Here is a 12,782-nt window from a genome sequence, read left to right on the forward strand (position 1 = left end):
GTAGTCAATTGGTAAAGCAAAACCAACGAAAAAAACCGTTCAAATGTCAAAAACACATTTTGGTGTGTTTGGTGGAATATAGAAAGAAGAATAGAGCATAGAGCCAAGGTATTTAGGAATTAAAATCCCGAATAGTAAGCCCTGCGTCATACCGCACACGATGTGTATTGTCACACTCGGCCTACGGTCTCGAGTTACAATCTTCACATCTAGTGCCTAAAAAAGCATTTATCACTATCAGTTGTATAAATAACTATTATACGGTTGAAGCTGCTACACGGACGTGCGTGGTAGTGGTAAAACCGTATAAAGACATATAAACAGTTTTGATTGTTTGTGTGGATCAGCTGATAAACAGCTGAACAAATTCATGGCCTCTGAGTGTATATAATATATATTACACACTTGTCACGAAGAAGTCGAGGCTTGCCGAGACTGATAGTGACAAGTGTGTACTCTATTTTATCACATAAGCGAAAACGAGACAACAACATAGACCTGAAGTGTAATGTTTGAATTGAAGTTCTAGTTAAGTAATTTTGACAGCCGAACACCGCGCGTATGTGATAATATAAGATTATGCACCTCTTACCGAAATTTTTATCGAGACCTGTGGGCACTGCTGGTCGAGCCAAAGGCGAGTAGCGTAATAACCACACGTCAAAATAACAATTTTGGCAAGAGGTAGATACACTTTTTTATCTGCCGAGAACATATATACCGAGATAAACAAAAATACTCTAGAGGGATGAGTGGGAAATTATTGGTTCTATGCAGATAAATATACATATCGGAAGCATCTAATTTGAACGGTATTTTGCTACCCAATGAAATATTCAATATAATCCTATAATGGTATAGGAAATCGTTGAAAAATGGGCAACAGCAAAGCGCATTTTTGATTTTTATTATTAAAAATTCTTTTTGTTTTCACTTAACTGAGCACAGAATTAATGCCATCGATCCAATCAATGTTAGTGTTAAATGCACTCCATACAGTCCATTATGTGTTATTGTAAATTCATACATTTTGTCCAGCAGTACAGAGACTTCATCAATATCATTTTCACCCCATAAAATGTAAGCCGATTTTTCGCTATTAAACCGATTATTTTTTTCTATGATAACAAGCTTTTCGTTGATGGAAATAATGAAATTTAAGCTCAAAAGCATCAGGCCAAAAATGTATATGGCACTAGCAAGCATTGTGAGCGTGTGAGGGTACGATATTATAGCCCAATCCAAAAGTGTCTCAGAGTAAATTATGAGTAGTGACACAGTGATTTGGATAACAATTGAAATTACTTTAATTACGGCTATTTTTTTCACACGCTTGTTCAACACTGTCGCAGACTGGGTAAAACTATTGCCCATTTGATGCATTTTCATCGCTTGATTGATCAACGTTGCAATTCTAATGTGTTGAATGTTGTGCAATGCAAACAGAACTATTCCCTTCGCTAAACTGAAACAATATTCAAATGATATCATCGAAAATACGGTCGCATCATTGAAATATATCCAATAATGATAGCAGGTAGCATAAGCCATGGCGCAAATGACCGAGATATTCACAACGAAACTCGCAAAAATCGAATAAATTGATAGTTTCTTCGAGGTTTTAACGGATAGAATTATGCCGTTTCCAAAATCGAACGTAAACGGCGATAAACCATTTATTGTCAAATATGCTAATAGACACTTCAATAATCTTTGACTCAATATATTCGTCATGATGGTTATCGACAGGTGAAACGGCGCAACGTAACTGAATATTGATTAACCGAACATTTTATTTATTAATATGATTAAATGAAGTGCTACGCTGTACATTATACTACATACTTTCTCAAGGAGATCCGTCTGTCTGTAAGTGAAAAGGATTTCCAGTTCAAAATACGTTTTGGTATGGAGAACCGTATACAGACGGTTATAATAATAATCTGTTGTCGAAAAGGACGATATTACTTTATGATAACCGTGGGACCTTATAGACCGACCCGAAATACCGCTTTCCACTCGTCAAAATAAAAATTTGGAACCACGGACGTACTATATTTTACATGCTTTTGTTTTCCCTAGGGTCGAAAGTGGCTTATTACACTACTAAGGAAAACAAGAAATTTGGTTTAGGTTTCAAAAGCATGTAATAGTATTTTACATGCCACATGCGTCGAAAACCGTACTTTTCATGTTTTAAGCACTTCTTTCGACGCCCTCAGCATGTAAAATCCATTACATAACTCGGGAGAAAAATGAAAAGTCTCGTTTTAGTGTGTTTATTGACCTCGGCTTCGTTTCGGATCAACAAAATTCACACGAAAACTGTACTTTTCATCTTTTTATCCCTAGTCATGTAATAGTATGTTGTGTTACAAGTATTGTAATGTTGATTTTTTCAGCACTAGACCCAAGTTTTCCTTACGAGCGGAGCGAGTAAGGAAAATTGGGTCGTGTGCTGAAAAAATCTCATTACAATACGTGTAACACATCATGCTTTGTGCCAACCGAGAATTGAAATAGACAAGAGCACAAAGATTCATAATTTTCATTGTAAACAATCACTCTTCAAATTTGATCGATCACATTGCTTTGCATTTTCTCAAACGAATGCTGTAACAACTCATACAAATTCCATATCAACACTGCTTCACATCAAACGGGTGCGGAAATAAGTCACTTTACAACACTAAAATGAGTGCTGAAAAGAGTCGTATTTCAATTCTCGGTAGCACAAAATACGTTACATAACTCGGGATTATCCGCTGAAACTTTGGAAGCCTTTTTTGTGGAAAACATTGTGTTTTATGTGTCTACACAGAGTACTGAGACTGGACAGTGTACCGAACAAATTTTGGCACTGTCAAAAGATTTCTAAACATTTTTCGTACAAAACAGTAGTCTATTTGGCAGCTGTCACTCGAAGCACTTTTGCTTGAAGTGCGTTGAGACAAGCAAAGAAAATACGGTACTGTCTTGCTGGGAAATATTTTGTTTCGACAGGCCGCAACAAAAAATGTCCCAGCAAGACATTAACGTACTATTACGTGCTTCTGGTCGGTGAATGCGAAACTGCATCATTCAGTTTTGATAATTTATGAGGGGTGTCAAGCACATCACCAATATTACTATCGAATCCGTTATCTCTGTTGTTCGAATTTCTTTTTTCTCGATAAATTAAATCCAAATCTGGTACTTCATTTACTATAAAAAGACAAAAATAGCCCGAAATGGATTATTTTTCTTGTCGTTGTCGATGACAGACGTTCAAAATATTCAGCGCGATATTTTCATTGTTACACAACCAGGTGTGGACATGGGGTGGGGAAGAATAACATTGTCTCAATAGAATTGAGACTAGTTTATGGTAATAATGGGGTCATGAGAAAAAAATTCGATTGCAATTATCCATCAAACATTGAATATCTCACTATTTGCAAGACATTTGACCACTATTCTGACGCAGATTATTGTGACCGTCTTACGACGTTTTGCACGAATATGCAGATCAAAGTACCATTTCTCAGCAGGACGTGGCGAACTTTAAAAACGCATACGTTTTTGACTAATGTCTTTTCATTTTCATTCCACGCCGGGTGTACACTTAACTTCAATTCTTTAGACGGACAATATACCGACTGTTATTGCTGTTCGTCACCTAATTACTTAATTATTACTCAAGGACGGTGAAAACTGAGAAAGGTAATATGTAGTGGACAGAGTGGAAGTTTTAGTTATAACAGTGAATTTCTGCAGTAAGCTATTACGAATCATTTGAAAACTGAAAATGGGGTGGAAGTTTTTCTATTACTTTGCCAAAATTCATGCATTAGCTCACTTTTCATACGACAAGGAAAGGAAAAAAGTTTTTTATTCTTTCAAATCAGTCGTGTACGGCTGTGCCTGGGCTGCCGGATATTCTATAGAACTAATTCTTCTTATTTTTTCACTGAGCGTTACCGCATCCAGATTCAAGGGAAGTGAAGTGTTGCATTTTGTGAATATAACCGAATTGTGCACCATTATTGTAAAGGCATTGTTCATGTACGTGGTCCAAATTATACAATCGAAAGATGTCGTTGTACTGATCAATGAAGCTGTTTGCATAAATCAATTGATCAACGATGAATATCGACTGACAACGAATATGTACAGTCGACGTTTCCATAAATTGTACAACACGAAGAAATGGTGCATGTTCATGCAATTTGTGTTATTATTTACTTCGTTCTACATCTATGTCCATTTAAAGGATCCCGAATCAAGCGAAATCATTTTTGGTTTCTTATTGGTATACGCACACTTTTCTACAGTTCTCGTGAGTGGCGTTTCCTTCTACGGAAGCTTGCTTTACGCATACAATTTCTATTATTTCCTTAATAGAAAATTGAAATTAATGTTAAAAAAAGTTCAATTTAACGCAAAGCATAAAGTTCGAATTCAAAGTTATTGCCGAGCATGCGATGAGCTTGATAAATTATCGTCTGTATACACTCGCATTAACTTATTCATTGCAAAGATCAATAGACTAACAGTTATTCAAATCACAGGCGAACTGCTTGGAGCGTTCATAATGATAACATGTGCAGTAAGTAATAAAATACATAAAATTAAACAACTTATCTGAACATAAAATTTCAATTTGAAAATTGTACAGTCGGTGTTGGATGCAAAAAAAGGAGTATTAGCATAGCACTGTTCCTAGCACGAATACTCATTTTTCCAACGTCAAAAATCCTTGCACATGTGTTTTCATTCACACCAAGAAATCATGACTAATGTCTTTACGAAAGAAATGCAAGACCTATTTTGATTCCCTAAGCCTCCGAATATTTTTCTTATGTTCACGCTAGGAACAGAGATGTGGTATTAATTGATTGATTTCCACGAGCTCCCAGTTATAATAGAAATTTGCTCTGTTACCTTGTCCAGGAGTCAATTATTTAGAATGATTATGGATCAGTATGATTATGGATGTAGTTTGCAAAATCTGTTACTTCACTAAATTTGACATTTATTATGTTCTGCTGACCTTAGCTCTACGTTTAATTTAGTGGTTATAGTATATTACTTCCGAGCACGGCAGAGTGAAATAAACCAGGCAGGAGCGGTTCATTTTCGAAATGTCAAATAAGGGACATAAATTGAAAAATTTTGTTCGCAAAAAATATAGGGCTACTAGATTATTCAGGTCCCTAGTCAAATCAGCGCTCGTGCCTGATTAACTTTACTCTGTCGTGCTTCCAAGTTGTGTATTTGATAAGTGGGGTTGTCAAATAACAACTTGGAACCTCGTAAGTACAATGCTTTACGTGATTAGGCAATGTAAATGAAAATGAAACATGCCGTAACACGTAAAGTTTGATACGGATAAAAGAAATTTCGTGGTTTGAGGTAGTCCTTGTCTTCGTTTCGGGCTATAAACGTCAAATTAGTCGAACTATTATTTCAAAAACAACTTTGTATGAAAAGCTCTCACACACGGAAAAAACTGGCGTTATAGATTGCGTAATAGTCGAAAATTAAAAATCTATAACGATTTAATCGTAATTTAATCTATTAAATTACTAATAATCGAATCGTAATCGAATCGTAATCATCGTAATGGTCGTAATAGATTTTTAATAGGCAAAATTACGTAATAATTACGAAAATTACGAAAATTACGAAATCTATAACTAGTAATACTTGACTAATTATGTAATGATTACGAATTACGATTTGTTTGAGTAATAAAATATATTATTCGTTATACAGTGAACGACATCTCAAATGTCTCACTGTCATTTTTTTCAGAGAATGTCATTGTGAATTTGCAATGACACAATAAAATTCTCAGAAAAATTTTACAGTGAGACATTTGAGATGTCGTTCACTGTAGATTTCGTAATTATTACTAATTACGATTTGTTTGAATCTACTTTATTTGCTACTTTCAAAGACGATCAATTTCAGACTAAAATACTACAATACTTGTTCTTTTGTTTAAAATATTACAATTAAAGCCATTATTCATATTGCATACGATATTTTTTGTTGGGTGGAAAGGGTAATCTTTAGGTAATCGTTAGTGTTGGAGCGCTCTCAAATTTCGCACTCCGTTAAGAGGAATCACCCCTTCGCAAATTTATAGCCTACATTTATGTGCAAAAAGATACGTTTTTCGATTATATCTGTTGATAGCAACGTCGATACTGTCATTGAAACGATCGATTTTCCACATAAAGATCAATTTTCCAGAAACCCCATAACAACGTAATTATTATTTTCATTACGATGTAATGGATTCCCGACGAAACCTGCTCACCGACATTTTTTTTTAAATCAAAATTCCTTCCAAATAACATATAAAACTAAGCAACGTCGATACCGTCATTGAAACGATCGATTTTCCACATAACAACGTAATTATTATTTTCATTACGATGTAATGGATTCCCGACGAAACCTGCTCACCGACATTTTTTTTATTATCAAAATTTCTTTTTTTTAGTCAAGATACCTTCCAAATAATAAATAAAACTAAACTACGTCGATAGCGCAATTGAAACGAGTAATTTTGCCAATAAAAACATATATTTTTACCATTATTACGAAATCTATAACGAATTCAATTACGAATTGATTGTAAAAACGGTTCGAAATAAGAACAATAAATATATATCCTTAATAGCAACATGCGTAGAGTCGTTGGCGGTCCGATTGTGAAGTTAAGCATCAAAGTCAGTACTTAGAAGGGTGACCAATTACGTTAAGTATTAAATTGTAATTATATAATAAAATGTAACAATATTAATATTAAATTTCTCTCATTCCTAATCACTTACATTGCAGCACAATTCAAATCTACTATAATTAACAAAAAATCTATAACGAAATAATGAAATATTTTTAAAATATCAATTATAATAAAATTATATTATTCACAACTATTACATTGTAATGTATTACGTAATCGATTACGCATGTAATAAAAATGATTACGTTTTAATAAATTATAAATAAAATCAATTACATTTTAATATTACGTAATCGATTATGACGTAACATTATGAAATCTATAAATGTAATCATTACGCGTTATAGATCGTTTTTTCATTACGATCGTTATAGATATCTATAAAAAATCTATAACGCGTTATAGAAATCTATAACGAAACTATTACGCGTTATTGATTTTCCCCGAAAATCAATAACATATCCATTACTAAATTACGAAATTAAATACATCGTTATAGATCGATTTTTCATTAAATCGTAATTGATTTTCTCCATAAAAATCTATAACGCCAGTTCTTTCCGTGCAGCACTGCTATGGAATTATATTTTCCACGTTCCATCGTTGTGATGCGATTTCGATCCAATTTATCAAACATGTGATAATATGATTGGTAACGTCATATTATCACATGTTTGACGTCTCCTCAAATTTTTGAATAAAATTCCTTACTTGCCAATGGGAAGCATGATGGAAATTGCTCGCGTACGCTTCGGAGCTTTGGATTGGTAAATTTCACACCAGTACTATTTCCATTATTAATCCCATTGATGATATGCTAATACTCCAGTCATATTCGTATGGTAAGGCTTATGAAACGAAATATTTCGTCAGGGATTACTACAGATTAAGTAAAAAAGTTGATGATTACATTACATTGATAACTTTAATGGAAAATTTTTGTTGGTGCGTTTCAGCTATTTTACTTGTTTTACGCTCTTCTACAATCCAAGGATTCACTTATATGGGGGGAACATGCCAAACGGGAATCGACAATCTACGAAACTTTAAATAGTACAATCTACTCTCTAGTGTTTCTTTCCGAAATGTATCTTATTGCAACAATATCAGGTACGGTGACTGATGAAGCGGACAACCTATCAAAATACATACATCAGCAGAGCCTGTACATCTATGCCGACAAACGTTTCACGCAATGTGTGAGTGAAACATGTGTTATTTTGTGTTAAATAATTTTAACAAGAAATTAAATGTTAGAAAATAGGTGCAGCAGCTGTCGGTGCAGGCACTTTTGGAAAAACCAAAAATCTCGTCCTTAGGAATGTTTTCAATCGACAGGCCGTTGATTGTTGGAGTAAGTTCCAGGGATCATCCACAAATCCCGCACAAATCCCGAAGAGATGTTTCTTTTTTGAGCGTCGAAAAGAGAATGAAAGGATTTATGAATGATCCCACTAGTTTGAATTAATGATTAATTGTGTTACTAATATAGACATTACATTTTTAGATTGGGTCCACAATACTCACGTATTTTTCAATACTCATCCAATTTCAATTAGACCGTAGCAATAAACGGTCCAATTGAGTTCAAGTTTGCTTGTTTCAAATTAGATTAAAAAATTTTTTCTTCTAGGCTCGGGCCAGCCCACACTTAAGTAAAAATGAGTCTAAATTTTTTATGTTCACATCCAAACAGGTGTAGATGACTCGGCCTGAATATTAAAAGTTCTAGTAACGAAATCTGAGGTTTCAACCACTGCAGAGTAAAACAAACCAGGCAGGAGTGGTTGATTTTTGAAATGTCAAATAAGGGACCTTATACACTGTATGAAAATGAACTCAAATGAACATTACTTGAATTAATTTTATTCGCAAAAACATTAAGGCTACTAGATAATTCAGGTCCCTAGTCAAATCAAGCGCTCCTGCCTGGTTTTCTTTACTCTGCTGTGTTTCAACTCATTCATCTTACGATTGCGTAAAATCAAATTTGGAAAATTTTCGAGTAGCCGTACCTTACCCTACACTGAAAATTCACGTTTTTCGACTTTTGGTTGTTTAGTATTTACAGTAAATGAAGTGAGATCTTCTAAATCGACGGAGAAGAAACTTTGTTGCCTCTGCTGTCTTGATCAACTCAAAAGTGTCTTAACCGGATTTTTCAGAGCCTCCCTGACCTTATTGTTTCTATCAAGAAAATTTCCCAGCTTTGAATAAAAAGTTGTCAAAGTGTTTCCCGTACAAAGATGGTATATACTTATCTTGAAGCTCATTATACTCGTAGGTGCAAATACTGAGGTTATTGCAAAGAGGACAGTCTCTAAGGATGTGCACACTAGTTGTAGGTTCCAGACCGCTAGATGGATGGTTTATGGTGATTCGAACAGATTATAGTTCCAAGGTTATTTCATCTGTCAAAATGTCATCCATAGAGACCAAAAAATTATTTTTTACCAAATGTTAGCAAAAGTGTTGAGGCTCTGTGGATGCTCTCGTTCGTTTCCGGCTTGTCAAACATCGTTTGACAGTACGATGGAACAAAGCTATGAGACTGGTCACCGGGACAGTAAAATCAACGCCACTAGATTGGTTACCGGCCCTAAGCAACATCGCACCTCCAGCTGTTAGACGACAGACAAATTGCTGTCGTTATACCGGAAAATAATAGAAATGGAAGAGCGGAGCGAAGACATTGCTCTACCCAGAATCGAACGCAAAACCAGCTATCTCAACAGCTTTTTCACTGAATGCAGCTGAATTCAATCCGAAGGAAGTGTGGAAAGAATCTTGGGAAAGAAGCGGTATCGGCACCGAACTGTTCAACTTCGGCACACACACATCCAAATCTAAAGAATTCCACCTGCCTCGCAAAATATGGTGCAACCTAAACAGATTGCGAACTGGGCACGGACGTTGCAATGACATGCTTTTCAAATGGAATTGCCAATGCGGAAGCGGACGACAAACTATGGTGCACATACTGCACGACTGCCCAATTCTCAAATATAAATTAAGATTGGCTCACCTAGTTTGTGTATATTACGTAGGTGGAAGCACGGGGTTTCAGGGGGTTTCGAACATTTAGTTTTTTCATGTTGTGTCAAGATGTGACATATTTGCAAGGTATTGGCCTTTTTCACAAAGTATAATCAGCGTAACCTTCGTAAAAAGAATCTTGAATCTGACAAGAGCACGTGTACCAACATGTAAAAAACAAATGTTCAAAACCCCCTGCTGAACCGTGGCGATCCTCTTGTCAAACGGACAGTACATAAACAAATTCCATCATTTATCACGGCGAAACCGGAACCATTTCCTCATTGGCTACAAGTGCTGGCTCGGTTCGTTGGACCTGTAAAACGAACAGACTGTGATTTGAACTACAATTGATAAACCGAACTGGTGTGCACAGTTCGGTTTAGCGATTGTACTAATATATTTCCTCTCATTTATTTTGTCTGTGATTTTGTAATCTATAATTTATAATTTATTGACTTCACTTGTAACCATGTAACCATGAGCTCATACAATACGATAAACAAATAAAAATACGAGCTCATTACTACAGAATTTCAACACAAATATTCAGAAGAATTTGGCGTTGATAGTTTTCCTACCACATTTTTAAATTCTTTCTACTACATTCGCACCTACTACGCTTTTAAATGTGAGAACGGTGAGAACATACGAAATTTCCATATGTCATGTGTTCAAACGTCATGTCAATTTGTCTTTCTGTTTTGGTTGTTGTTATTATAGTTTCTCAAAAATGGAACAAATCTATGTCCCGCGCTACAAAAGCACAGTTCAAATCGAAACACATTTCAATTCATACAAAGCGAATCTTGGATGTGCGCTAAACATTCCAGTAACCACTTCACACATCAAATCACTGATGAATTACCAAGGTATGGACGAAGAGTTTGCGTCATTGGAGGATTCAATATCATTGCAACAATTGGCCCATATTGACGATTTGAATCCGATGCCATTCGACCCAAGCGAATCATCAACTCGAAGGCATTCAGTCACAAGAGTACCGAAAAAAGCGCTCCATCTGAAGACGGTATCTGCACTAATTGAAGTGCAAGGTAAATATAATGAAAGCCACAGGAACCGTTACGTCTCCTACAATAAATACAAACACATCAACACGAGTCACGAAAACGATGAAGGCGAAATCAATTTGAACGTAAATGACGAAGTTGTTCTGGCCGTTCGATTCTACGAACCGTTCACCTACCGACCGAATGCAAATTGTGATTTAAAGCCAAAATTGAGTCAATCGTTCCTTGTGCTGGGTTCGCAGACCCTGGCGGAATTGAGAGATAGATTGCACTGTGATAGCAAATTTGCACCTCTATACGATATTAGTGAGAATCCCGACAAACCGGATGAATCGGAAGCATCGTTCGACCATGGTTTCTTTTTCATCGGTGACACATTTTACAACGACACACGGCAACCAACTATCGACTACTCGGAAGTTATTCGAAATTGGGCCAAAAATCATGAAAACATTGCCGAACTGAAAACCAACTCAATGGAAGACACTAAGTTCGAAGAACTGACCGTTCGTTTGGGCTATCCGTATTTGTATCAACACTACGGCAATTGTGAACACCTGTTCACAATCTCCGACATCAGATTGATAAGTGCCACTGATTCACTGGTGCGGGAACGTTATCCAATGCTGAAAATTGTATCGGGCACGAAGAGCATCATTTGCATGATTTGTGGCGTGAATGAAGCGAATGTTGTTGTTAAGGACTCATCGGCGCATATTAACGATCCATCACATTTGTGTACGGGCTGCTTCAAATCGTATCATTACGTTGATGGCAAGAAAGTTGGTAGCTTCAAAGCTTATCGATACTATGGCAACGTCATGACTGAATGAACAAAAATGTAAAACATTTTCGAAAATAGATTAAATGCATTTGATTGTTGAACTGTCTTACCAGTCTTTTTCATTTTTTTACTAAAACCGGTAGGTCGCAGAGGTTCAATTACTCTTTACATATTGGATTATAATCTTGAAGTTCTATCTCAATGGAAAACGTTATTCAATTCAAACATTGTTTAAGAGTTACTTTGTGCAATCTTTGACCAATTGAAATCCAGGTCTCCGAATACAGCTTTTTTGGTATTCCTTTTGGTATAACCTTTCGATTGACACCTCATACGATATGATCCGACCGCGATAAGGGCAGGGACTATTTTAGGGAAAATTTTAGAGAAAATCGGGAAAATTAAGGAAAATAGGGAAAATTAGGAAAAATAGGGAAAATTAAGGAAAATCTGGAAAATTGAGGAAAATTATAAGGAAAATAGGGAAAACTAAAGAGAAAATAAAAAAATAATTTTTTTATTGCGTAAACCTAGGCATTTTGAATTCAATATTCGTTTGTTCTGCATTTCACAGTTGTCAGCCGCCACAGTTGTCGGGGTTTTTATACTAATTGTAGATATTTGGGTGTTCTATAAAGTCATCAGTCAAGCTAGATTATTTTATTTGAGGAACAACGAGAAGTTTGCAATTTCGAAACATTTACCAAAATTTCACAATCTCATTGTGAAGGATTAACTAGCTAGAGCGAAAAAAATTATTTGGTTTGAATTATATTCTGCGCTGATGTTTTTAATATTCGTCATATTTAGAATACGAAATGGAATTTGGAGCTGGCTTACTACGGGGCAGTAGGGGTGATCTTTAAAATGATTAACATTCTTGACATAGTTAATTTGTCACTGAGACTTGAGGTAGTAGTTAATCATTAATATTTAAGAATAACTTTCATGTCAGATATAGTCGTTTTCGAAAATGTAAATTCAAGATATAACATCGGAGCTGAAAGGCTCTTTCAATAAAAACGGAAGTGGCAGTCGCTAATAGGGTCTTGAGAATAAATGACAGAGATCTGAACAAGTTTAATTACAATAAATACGTCCGTTTTCCGATTGGTTTGCAGATTGAAAACTCAATTATTACAGATACTACAGATCTCCTGACCATAAAATGGTAAAAAACATAAAATTGACC

The 12,782-nt window shown here is 35.5% G+C and overlaps 1 protein-coding gene and 1 long non-coding RNA gene across 2 annotated transcripts; both read left to right on the plus strand.

Moving 5' to 3' along the window:
* The first annotated feature begins 5,386 nt into the window (after positions 1 to 5,386).
* On the plus strand, positions 5,387 to 9,271 carry LOC119075866. Its single transcript, XR_005087490.1, has 3 exons — positions 5,387 to 5,397; positions 8,986 to 8,988; positions 9,217 to 9,271. It is a non-coding gene; the product is annotated as an uncharacterized LOC119075866 (long non-coding RNA).
* Positions 9,272 to 10,453: 1,182 nt separating this feature from the next.
* Positions 10,454 to 11,696, plus strand: LOC119072415 (snRNA-activating protein complex subunit 3). Its single transcript, XM_037177664.1, has one exon. It carries the CDS (start codon positions 10,509 to 10,511, stop codon positions 11,637 to 11,639), a length of 1,131 nt encoding a protein of 376 aa, XP_037033559.1. The 5' UTR covers positions 10,454 to 10,508; the 3' UTR covers positions 11,640 to 11,696.
* Positions 11,697 to 12,782: the final 1,086 nt, after the last annotated feature.

The sequence above is a fragment of the Bradysia coprophila genome, chromosome II (assembly GCF_014529535.1).
Source record: "Bradysia coprophila strain Holo2 chromosome II, BU_Bcop_v1, whole genome shotgun sequence".
NCBI classification, from domain to species: domain Eukaryota; kingdom Metazoa; phylum Arthropoda; class Insecta; order Diptera; family Sciaridae; genus Bradysia; species Bradysia coprophila.

What these genes read in the sequence shown, in the direction of transcription:
- LOC119072415 (XM_037177664.1), top strand. Translation starts at nt 10,509, where the DNA reads ATGGAACAAATCTATGTCCCGCGCTACAAAAGCACAGTTCAAATCGAA.